Raw genomic sequence first — 12,188 nt, 5'->3', positions numbered from 1 at the left:
TTACAGAGGAACAGAAACGAAGCGGACCGTATCTGTTTCCGCAATTCGAATTTCACTCTAGAAAATGTAGATCTATGACAGATTGCCAACAACGCACACGCAGACGTATGCAAGAAAACGTCCCATCACTAGTCGTAATTTGCAGCTAGCAATCCTAGCTAGCTAGTTATCCGAAGATGGCGGCTTGTAGACGTGTTCCTCGTCTCCTGCTTTTGATGTCTATCTTTTTGTATGTGCATCCCATTCGAGAGGATAAATATCAGATCAATGGAGTCGCCAAGCCTCCAGTTAGTGTTGTTATCCCGGCTCAAAATCCAGGCGGAGTACCGGCTGCTGTAAACGGAGCTCCAGTACTCGCGGCCCTGCCACTTCGTAGACGCACTAGCGGCTGGAAGCTGGCCGAAGAGGGGGCTTGTCGGGAGGACTTGACAAGGCTTTGTCCGAAACATTCCTGGAACAATAACCTGGCTGTGCTTGAGTGCCTCCAGGATAGGAAAGAGGTATGTTGGATTGTGGGCGATATTGTGGCCCGACCAAAACTTGGGTGTGCCTTGGCTTGGCTTTACTCAAGCTAGCATATAACGTTATCCAGTTAACGTTAGCTAGCTAACTACTAGCCGATGCTAGCTATTAGTTGACAACTTAGCGAGCATTTACTATCTCGCTGGTTGTGTTGCAAAAATAGGATATAGAAGTGATTGCAATTGATTATTCAATATGCTTTAAGAGCTTCATCATTCGACAAGTATAGCCACTGAAATAGTGCCACTTTCCCCCCCAGCCATTTAGGACCGTAGTAATGGTAATTAAAGTCACAAGTTTAGCTAACTTGCTAGGCAGCTACTGTAACGTTAATACCTACAGTGCCAAGCTAACTATGTTGACCTTTGTTAAACTAGCAATGGCTAGCTTGATCTTCTAATGATATGTTGTGAGTCATGTCCATTCCTGGTCTAACACATCTGTTGTCCTATATGTACATTTCGCCAACATTTCCAGCAATGTCCTGTTCAGAGTAAGGATAGGAGGAGATTGTTAGATCTTAAGTGTAGATTCAGTGACCTTTTTAAAAAATAAAAAAAAATCTTCCAGCCAATGGTTATGGTTAGGCTTGGGAAAGGGAAAGTCAATCACTACAGTAATATGTGGTGAGTGGCCAGTCTATCCTAATCAGGTGTTTGCAGCCTGAGTCTCAAGGCAATGGTCCTGTTAGCTCAAGGGGCTAGTACCAGCAGTGGTCTGAGAGTAATCTGCTTTTTGGTTTGTTTTCCTTGATTGTTAGACTCTAGACTAGAGTATATCTACAGCATTAGTGTCTATTGTAGTTTAGAACAGGGGCTGGTGCTGATTTTGTTTGGTAAGGATCTTGTTCTCTGTTAATGACCAGTGGTTGCTCTCTTCATTGTAAAATGCTGATACTTATTAATTCATTTATTTTCACCAGATTTCAGTGGCCTGTTTTCATTGAGGATGCTCAGTCCTCAATGTGTCCTCAGTGGTCTTGGCTCAGCTCTTTTGGTGTGGGTAGTTTTAGAGGTACACAGCAATTTCCCTGTCTCCAGGCTGCTGCTCACAGCCAGCCTCCATGGTAGTTGTGATTTTGTTTACTTAGTCAATTCACAGAGTAGGGAGGAGGCCATGGCAGTATGACTTTATTTTCAGGACTCATGGCTTGGTTCGTTTAGTTCTGAGTTTTGAAGGTCCTCTTGAGTTCTGTGTTGTTGAAAAAGCTTTTCTGGGGGAATTTGAGGCATTTTGGCAATGTCTCTCAGGTTGAAGAGTTTCATGGCTATTTATAGTCTCAATAGGGCTAAACATGCATTGTAAGCTTATAGTTTTTTTTTTTTTTAAGAAAAATCCCCAAATGATATTATTGGTCCTTTTAATGAAATGGCTTTTCATTCATTCTGACAACTGCCGTTTTGTTTACAGCAAATAGGCCTAAACGTTGACTTCTAGCCTTAATCACTGTAGGAAATGTGTTGTTTTCATTTCACACTATAGTTTTGTGCAGAGTGAGGTTAATTCTGGTTCTGCTACCTTGGCTCTTAGCCCATGGCTCTTCTTTGAGTGTGAATTAAGTGGACAGATATTTTCCTCTCAGCTTGATGAAACCTTAATAAACTGGTCCATTCTCAAATTCACAGAAGCTCTAAACGGGCACCTGTGCAGGCGTGTACTGCTTTCATGGTTTCTGAGGTCAAGGAAGGGTCTAGTCAAATTGTTTAAAGATGACGAAAAGAAGCATCTTCCTCTTCCAGACACAGGGCTCTGCAGTGCAAACATTTTACTCACATACTGGTATGCACCTAAATATTTTGCTGTGAACCTGGAATTTTACTTCAGCTCCACCAATGCACATAGAAAAAAATCGTCCAGATAATTGTTGAAATGATTACTTCACTCTACCGCGGCCCCTGAGTGCCATGGAGAATACACTGAGTGCAGATTCATGATCGTCATGCTTGTACCATTACTACAAAAAAAATGCTTTTTACCTAAAATAATTTTACTTGTGCTCCTACATTGTTCGATGGGGTTGAGGTCAGCGCTCCATGCAGGCCAGTCAAGTTCTTCCACACCGATCTCAACAAATATTTTTGTATGGACCTCGCTTTGTGCACGGGGGCATTGTCATGCTGAAACAGGAAAGGGCCTTCCCCAAACTGGTGCCACAAAGTTGGAAGCACAGAATCAATAATCTAGAATGTCATTGTATGCTGTAGCATTAAGATTTCCCTTCACTGGAACGAAGGGGCCTAGCCCGGACAATGGAAAAACGGGTCCAGACCATTTTTCCTCCTCCACCAAACTTTACAGTTGGCACTAAGCATTCAAGCAGGTAGCGTTCTCCTGGCATCTGCCAAACCCAGATTTGTCCGTTGGACTGCAAGATGAAGTGGGATTCATCACTCCAGAGAATGCCATTCCACTGTTCCAGTGTCCAATGACCGCAAGCTTTACACCACTCCACCCAACGTTTGGCATTGCGCATGGTGATCTTAGGCTTGTGTGTAGCTGCTTGGCCATGGAAACCCATTTCATTAAGCTCCCGACGAACAGTTCTTATGCTGACATTTTTCCAGATGCAGTTTAGAACTCAGTTGTGCGTGTTGTAACCTAGGACAGACAATTTTTACATGCTTCAGCACTTGGCGGTTCCGTTCTGTGAGCTTGTGTGGCCTACCACTTCGCGGCTGAGCCGTTGTTGCTCCTAGACGTTTCCACTTCACAACAACAGCACTTAGTTTGACCGCTGCAGCGCTAGCAGGGCTGATATTTGACTTGTTGGAAAGGTGGCATCCTATGACGGTGCCACGTTGAAAGTCACTGAGCTCTTCAGTAAGGTAATTCTACTGCAAATGTTTGTCTATGGAGATTGCATGGCTGTGTCCTCGATTTTATACACCTGTCAGCAACGGGTGTGGCTGAAATAGCCTAATCCACAAATTTGAAGGGTTGTCCACATACTTTTGTGTGTGCTGGGCGCACAATTGGCCCAGCGTCGTCCGGGCTGTCACTGTAAATAAGAATTAGTTCTTAATTGACTTGCCTAGTTAAATATGCTACACACACCAACCACACTGACCAAAAAGTTATTTGTTGGAATTTACGTATGTCCCCATTACCAGTAAAACAATCTAAACCTATTTCTTTCACTTACTTGCTGTGCTGTTTCGTTGTTCTTTTTTCAGTCGTTTCATTCTCAACCAGGATTTATATGCAACGCCCTTTGGGTCTTTGCGTGTCAAATAACACTGTTTGACGTGTCAAATAACACTGTTTGACGTGTCAAATAACACTGTTTGACCAATCAGGACCTGAATATGACGGCACGTCACATAATTTAACACGTTCATATTTTTTTTTACGTAGCTATTACACATTGATTACACTATCACTCATATTTCATATGTCGCAACGATTCATCGATACGTGTGCTATGATGCTGGCAAAGTTGTCTCTCGCACCTACAGTGCTGGTCATAAAAAAAAAGCTAGCTAGCTCATGGATGCAAACAATGTTCTTCCCCATAAACATAGCAAAACAACATATGTTTCTGTAGCTATAGTTAGTTATCAGCTAACTATATAGCTAGGTGTCATCATCTAAAATAACCCTGATTTATAAGACGGTTCTTATTTTATTAATGGTGGTCAGACCCATCTATGTGAAGCTAGCCACAATAAGGATTAGCCACAATAGTAGACTTTGCGGTTAGCCTTCAAAATCAAAGTATGGCATAATTCTACTATTTGTATTCATTTGCATCACTGCCAATGACATTTTTTTATTTTGAAGGCAAATTCCACGATTGTGCCTAATCCTTATTGTGGCTAGCTTCACAGCACATAACCTGGTCCCGTCGAGCCTCACTAGCCAGATGAAGCTAGCTGGCTGCTTATAACGTTAGCTTTGGGCAACAGGGTTAAGTAGCTGGCTAGCTATTGCTTTCATAAACTGAAGTTTAATTTCAATAGGTGGACAACAAGTGGCAAATATAGCTAATTCTTACTCACAAGGATTCCTAAATTATTTGCTAAGAATAATGAAAATGACTGCAGTTTCTACTGATCATTGTTTTCAGACTGGTTGCGTTAGTGCTAGCTAGGTACCAAGCTAAAGCTAGCTACCCCAGAAGTTGAGCTCAAACAAATGATGCTTTATTATCAACGTGGTATTGTAAGCACATTGTTCTTGGCCTGTTTGCTTATTTGCAGACTTATTTGTACAGCTTTGACAGTGCTACTGTATCTTTTTTTGACACGTAAAGACCCAAATGGCATCCATAGTGTGTATGCCGTGACTCTAATATCAGTGACGCTACTATTGTGTAACTTCGGTAGGGAAACATCTGAAAAATAGTGCACTTGGTAGTGCATGCCGGTGCTCGACCAGTCGGCGAAAGCCAACATGACCCATGACAGAGAATGGTTGATTGTCAAGGGGAATGAATTTGATTATCCTGGCTTTAATGGATTTCACCTTTGAGTTGTCTCGCTGAAATTGTCTTACTCTTTCAAATGACTGCTCGATCCACACAGCAGACATTGTGGGCTAGGTTAGGAATGCTGTGTTGCACGTGTAGTGCAACATTTTACGTGGCGTCATTACGTCATGTACCTACGCTATGTAGGTATGCACGGTAGCTTTGACATCGGAATTTAATATGGGCGTTAAACTAGACATCGGGCCGATACCAATGTTGGCATTTTTATCTAATATTGGCCAATCCGATATGTTCGCCGATTTTATATCCTGCATCCCTAGTCGAAAGCGTTCCACAGGGTTGCTGGTCCACATTGACTCTCATGCTTCCCACAGTTGTCAAGTTGGCTGGATGTCCTTTGGGGGGACCATTCTTGATACACATGGGAAACTTGAGCGTGAGAAATCCAGCAGCATTGCAGTTCATGACACAAACCGGTGCACCTGGCACCTACTACCATACCCCGTTCAAAGGCACCTAAATCTTTTGTCTTGACCATTCTCAACCCGAATGGCACACACACAATCCATGTCTCAAGGCTTAAGTCTTTATGTAACCTTTCTCCTCCCCTTCATCTACACCGATTGGAGTGGATTTAACAAGTGACATCAATAAGGGATCATAGCTTTCACCACGATTCACCTGGTCAGTCTGTCATGGAAAGAGCAGGTTCTTAATGTTTTTAATGTTATGTATACTCGGTGTACGTGCTCCTTGTAACAAAGGTCAGCTTAGCCCTGCCCATGTAATAGAGAACTAAGATCACTACATTTGAAGTTCATATTCAGTTTAGAATGAGTCACATAATGTTTAGCGTACTTATGTACTTTCCCTTTCTGTAATACACATGATTTCCAGTGTTCTATTTGTGACATTCAAGGTCGTGTGGGTTGATGGTCACTAGTTATATTATTCTCATTTGTGCATCTCTCCTTTCATGAAGGATTCGATACGCATCTAGATACTTGTGCTCAGATACTATACATTAACGATACGTTTTTATTTTGAAACTATTGGGTGTGATTCAGCTTGATTAGGGGAACGAATTGATGCATTTCAGTAAGATTTGATGGACAGCCATACCCTGTTCACTTGTCTTTTGTCTTGCCCATTCACCCTCTGAAGGGCACTCACACAATCCATGTCTCAATTGTCTCAAGGCTTAACAATCCTTTATCCTGTCTCCTCCCCTTCATCTACATTGATTGAAGTGGATTTAACAAGGGACAGGATTAAGGGATCATGGCATTCACTTGGAGTCACCTGGCCAGTCTGTCATGGAAGGAGCAAGCGTTCTTAATGTTTTTGTACACTCAGTGTGTAAGCTATATACTGTATTTAGCTGCTATTTATACACTTGTTCATATAACCTAACAATGAGGGGGAGTAAGTCTGCTTGAGGATAAATTCAAACTTGAGACTCGCCTGGTCTTCTGAAGTCCTCATTGCTGCTTCTCTCTCTCTTTTCTCTTTCTTTCTGTGTGTCTGTGCTTCTCTCTCTCTTTTCTCTTTCTTTCTGTGTGTCTGTGCTTCTCTCTTTTTTTCTGAGTAGAGGCCTATAGTAGCTACAGTATGCGACTTTGTCGCCGTGTATTTTTGTGTGAAAATATTTTCACCACACACTGTCAGTCCAGGTTATAGACCCGATTTTGTTTTCTATACTGATTTGCCAAGCCGGAGAGCCTTTCCTGAGACATTGTGCATTATATGTCCATTGCGCTGCACACAATTTAAACGTAGTCTTGAATGATGCATGCCAGTTTTCCAGAGCGAAGGGACTGCGAACACACAACTCAAACTGCGTTGCAACAGTATGAACTAAATAACTAACCACTTTTTTTTGTTCAAGGTCTGTTTTCTGCTAAAGATGATAGACCGTCTATTTGCATCTGCATATTTATTATCTACTATCAAGACGATCTGTACCCAGAGCTTCCTATACAGCTAATCTCCTTCTGTAACATGTTGAGGCTGGCAATTAAGGAGAATGAGAGGCTCAATTAAAGACGTTGCAGAACTGCTGTATTTGAAGCACCCCTCCCTTCTGCCCAGTTTCCCTGATGTTGTTACGGCAATCAAGCTGTTTTTTTTACCATCCCTGTAACTGCAGTGAGAGATTGTTTTCTAAACTAAAACTTATAATGAACTACTTAAGAAGCGTTAGGCTCTCGGTCTGATATGCGCTTTTGAACATCTGTGGTATCACCACTCATTGCACCGGCACCGTTGTTGTGGCCTTGCCCTTGGCATTTGTTCACTGATATCCCCTTACTTTCAATTAGTGGTTTTAAAAATAGATATTTTTCAATGCCTGAGGCACTTTTTCCATCATACTTGACTTCCTAGTACGTATGGAAATGTCAATTATCTATATAATTGTTTGGAGAATTATTGATATAGATAATTATTGATATATTATTATAATTTTGATATGTAAAAACGGCTTTCCATAAAGTCACAATCTTATTGTTTTGACTTCCTACAAGCCTCTCTGGCTGGTGTTTTAGAACATTTGATGCTGTCCGATTAGAATAGTTATTGTCCCCAGATTAGGGCTAACTCCAATTAGTCGACTGGGTGATTGTTTGGTCGTTAAGCTGTTGGTTGACTGAGATCGTTTAAGTCGAGCAGTAACAGATAAATAGTTTATAGGACCAGTCAAAAGTTTGGTGACACCTACTTATTCAATGGTTTTTCCTAATTTAAAAAAAAATATCTACATTGTAGAATAATAGTGAAGACAAACTATGAACTAACATCATGTAGTCACCAAAAAAGTGTTAAACAAATCTAAATATTTTTGAGATTCTTCAAAGTAGCCACCCTTTGCCTTGATGACAGCTTTGCACACTCTTGGCATTCGCTCAAACAGCTTCACCCTAGAATTATTTTCCAACAGTCTTGAAGGAGTTCCCACATATTCTGAGCTCTTGTTGGCTGCTTTTCCTTCACTCTGCGGTCCAACTCATCCCAAACCATCTCAATTGGGTTGAGGTCAGGTGATTGTGGAAGCCAGGTCATCTGATGCAGCACTCCATCACTCTCTTTCTTGGTCAAATAAACCTTACACAGCCTAGAGGTGTGTTGGGTCATTATCCTGTTGAAAAACAAAGTATAGTCCCACTAAGCGCAAACCAGATGGGATGAATGCTGTGGTAGCCATGCTGGTTAAGTGTGCCTTGAATTCTAAATACATCTCTGACAGTGTCACCATCACAACTCCTCCATTCTTTCTAAGAACACACATGTCATGTAACGTTAGCTAACGAGCCAGCTACCTTTAGTGAAACAAACAACTGAGCACAGTGCCAAATCATGTCTTTATTACCCTGCATGAGTATGCTGGGAGCTAACCAACAAATGTGCTTTACCAAGCTTTATTGAAACTATGTTTGGTAGAAATAGGTTGTTTCTTTTTGTGTGGCGGCAATGATTCTGCCGTGGCACAGCGCCACACTTGCATGAACGCTGAGGAAACACTGCATAGCGTATGTAAGCAATGTGCCCAGACTCTCTGGCAGCTTTCATGGCTGGGATAAGTTCTTTCTTCTTCTGGCACACAGCTTCAGGATAGTTCTCTTTGAGGAAGATATACGTTCCTCTCAAGTTCTTGGCTCTTTCCAGAACAGCTACCTTGATCTTGCTACCAGTAACTTGACCACTATTGGCCTGGGCCTGTCACCTGAGCCAGTGGTGGATTTTCCAGTCCTGTGGGCGTGCTCCACCACAATCTTCCTCTGCTCCATCTTCCGTGTCTGGAGTATTTCCCTCACTTTCTCTTCAGACTCTGTCCAGGGCTCTGCAATTCTGTCCACAACCATGTTATTCCGCCTTGATTACTTAGTGCTGTCATCTTGCCGTTCTCCTGTTTGAACTCATCGAGCTGACCCTAGGAGAACTGCAAACTTCTTCAGGTCCTGGACCTCTCTGGTCAGGTCACCCATTCTTTTATTAGTTGACTCCACGAGTATTTGGACAAAACACTTGAAGCTATTTTCTTGTTGTACCAACTGCTTGTAGAACTGTTTGTTTAAAATCCTTCACCTGTGATAGAGACAGCTCTGTCCTCAACTGTACTCCTGACGGTTTTGGACTTTTGTCATGGTAACAACATAGGTCAGGCTGTTATTCCTCGCAGTTCTAGACAGGGCAGGTCGGAGGGAAGATCGTAAACATCAACAAAAGTCTGGGACAATCCGCAGTCCCAGCCACAATGGCTAACTGTGTCGCGGGCTGCGTTCACGCTCTCAACCCTGCTAGCTTGAGAGGCAGCTAGTCTAGCTGCTACGTCAAACAGCTGTTTAGACCCGGCCTTGGTCGGCAGGATCACTGGCTAGATGGTAGCGAGATGGTAGATGGTAGCTAGTAACAACTGTTTCAATAGACGTTCAAAACTTTACAAAACAACAAACCTAGCTCTCTCTAAATGCACACGCTTCAATGGGGCAGAAGGCAGTGTGTTGAGATTCTTAATGGCCAGATATCTAGAAACAGTGACAAGAAGCTGCCATGTGAGGAAACGTATGTGCCTTGTTTCAGCTAGTTTTAGGCGATCGTGTTCTTCATAACATGTCTTGTTTGAGGTGTTTTGACTGATGTCGCGTCTATGCTAAAAGTTGCTAGCTAGATGACCAACAACAGTAACAATGTATTTGAGATGTGCAAATTGATTTATGTATCCAATAAACATTGGGAACGAAATATATTTTACATGCGGTCAACAATCTAAGCCAACACCGTCTGTTTTGCCCCATTTGTCACTAAACAACCAACCCGTCTGTGACGTAGTCGGCAATTTTCAGAGACCACTTTTGGCTCGTGAACTCTACTTTCTAAGCTACTGACTGAAATTATACAAAATTTCAGCAGTGCATCTTTAATTGAGATTTTTGCCTGTTGGTCCCACACGACACTGACCATAGCTTTGCTTAGTGACTTTTCCCCATGATTTATGTCCTTAGTCCTAATGTGACAGACTTTTTGTAGATTGAATTAGGCGGCACAGAGAAGCTCTGGGTGCATTGGTAAAGGGGGGAATATGGTATTTTTATGATGTAGCCTAGGTGTCAGTATGGATACACAGAGTGCCCTGGCTGCTCATCGATCCTATCCATAAAACAGTGTGGGTTAGTAGAGCCGGGCAATATAGACACAAATCCATATCATGATAAATTGACTGAATTCTAGGGATGAAATTAAACGACAGGGTTATTTAACTGGGGGTCTGCCGGAACTCCACTGCAGGGTGTCTGTGAAAATATAAGTAAAATAAGTATACAGAGAAGGAAAAATGCTGGGCAGTGATCAATTAAGACACAAAAATAAATAAATCCTTTCAATGTTATGAATATCGCTAGCAACAACACGCTAGCAACAACATTGAAAATAGGAGAATATCTTCTTTGTAATGATGTCCACTATGTCTCAACCCCTATTATTGAGCAAATTACACTCTGTAGAGCCAATTACACAGTATCTGACAGGCTTTGAAAAAGCAGCAGCGAATAGGCTGCAAATTATATTCTTTATGGTTATGATCATAGTTTGACTGTCTTCTCTCTTATTTCTCTCCAGGAAACAGAGATTGCTGCTGACTGCAACCATGTAAGTGTTCTGAACTCTCCCCACATCATTAAACCATCCTTTCAGTTTGTGTAACTGAATGTGAGTCATCATTTTAATACAGCGTTGTAAGCAGGTCTGACCACAAGAGGGGTCTATCACGCCCTAGCTGAAATTCCCCACACACAGTGGCCTTGTACTCCTAGGCTTTGAGCTATCAAAAGACATGTTTAATGTTTAATCTCTCCCCCAGCTCCTTTGGAACTACAAACTGAACCTGACGACCGACCCCAAGTTTGAGTCTGTGGCTGTGGAGGTGTGCAAGACCACCATCGCCGATGTAAGTTGGCTGGCTAGCTTGCTTTATGGCTCTGACTATACGTCCCTCATGCTACTAGTGTCACTGTTCCTGGCACCTAGCAACACAAAGCATTTTTAATTGGTAGAGCATCTAGTAGCAACACACACCACTTTGAATACCCTTAAGTAGGCCTAAAGCACCCATGCCCTTAGTTGGAAATGGGGGGTGCCGCCGCCTCTAATTTTTTTCCTTTTATTTCGTTAATTATGAATTCGTTTTGGCTTAATCCCTATGTTCATAGGACTTTGATGTCCAAACTAATATCCCTTTCAAACCAAGATGAAAACCTGACAACGTTTTGTCGACTGAAAGGTATTGCCGGCAAACAAAGCCTGTACTTTTATTTCTGCCAACCAACCTAGTCATGATTGCGGTAATTAATTTAAAGTTCTCGCCAACCCCTCAGTATAAATGTCCCCTTTCATCTTACCGGCTTTGGCACCCATTAAATCATGAACATTCTATTGTTGTTGTCCGACTTGTCATTGTTATTATGAAAAAGTAACACACAAACGGCAGTATGCATGCAGCAGACTGGTCCAAATAGCAACGTTACCTGCTCTATTTAGGATATGTCAATCTAGCAAGCCAGGCAACTTTCTGGACAATGTTTTGGTTTGTTGCTACTTTTTTAGCTAGCCCGCTATCTATCTAGGAACCGAAGTGTTGGTCAGAGTTTCCCAGGGGACCCTTATTACATTAGAAAAATTGAAGCCACTTGCAATATGGATATCGCACATTGTAATTTCGATAAGAATTTGAGTAATTGTGCAGCCCTACAACATACCATGAATCCTACGTGAATTAGGTATCATATAAGTAATACAAATATTGTGACCATGAGAAACACAATCTGCAATGTTCTTTTCCTCCTTCCTTCAGATAAAAGAATGTGCAGCGGAGGAGAGAGGGAAGGGCTACCTGGTGTCCTGCCTGGTGGATCACCGCGGTAACATCACAGAGTACCAGTGCAACCAGTACATCGTCAAGATGACCAGCATTGTGTTCAGCGACTACCGCCTCATCTGTGGCTTCATGGACAAATGTCGCGAGGATATCAACACCCTGCACTGTGGCAGCATCTCCACCGGCGAGAAGGTAATAGGCTGGCTCTAGCCTTCATACACACCGGTCAAGATGCTTTTTGGAATAACTGCTCAAGCGTTTGGATTTGTATGAATCTGTCTCTGTGCTATATGTAGAGGTAACACAAACACAGACAGGCGCAGGATATGCCCATTTTGTTTGTGCTGGTCTCTAATTTGTTAGTTTGGT

The 12,188-nt window shown here is 42.2% G+C and overlaps 1 protein-coding gene across 2 annotated transcripts in view; it reads left to right on the top strand.

The window, feature by feature from the left end:
* The first annotated feature begins 79 nt into the window (after positions 1 to 79).
* Positions 80 to 12,188, top strand: part of LOC139369942 (Golgi apparatus protein 1-like) — a 39,619-nt gene continuing 27,510 nt past the window's right edge. For both annotated transcript variants that reach the window (XM_071109229.1, XM_071109236.1), the window contains exons 1-4: positions 80 to 500; positions 10,565 to 10,594; positions 10,806 to 10,892; positions 11,796 to 12,011. In XM_071109229.1, coding sequence (XP_070965330.1) covers positions 177 to 500; positions 10,565 to 10,594; positions 10,806 to 10,892; positions 11,796 to 12,011 — 657 coding nt within the window. In that variant the 5' untranslated portion in view covers positions 80 to 176. The remainder of the gene's footprint in view (positions 501 to 10,564; positions 10,595 to 10,805; positions 10,893 to 11,795; positions 12,012 to 12,188) is intronic.

The sequence above is a fragment of the Oncorhynchus clarkii genome, chromosome 2 (genome assembly GCF_045791955.1).
Source record: "Oncorhynchus clarkii lewisi isolate Uvic-CL-2024 chromosome 2, UVic_Ocla_1.0, whole genome shotgun sequence".
NCBI classification, from domain to species: Eukaryota; Metazoa; Chordata; class Actinopteri; order Salmoniformes; family Salmonidae; genus Oncorhynchus; species Oncorhynchus clarkii.
The sequence above is the reverse complement of the archived record's forward strand: the minus strand, read 5'-3'. Positions and strand labels throughout refer to the sequence as shown.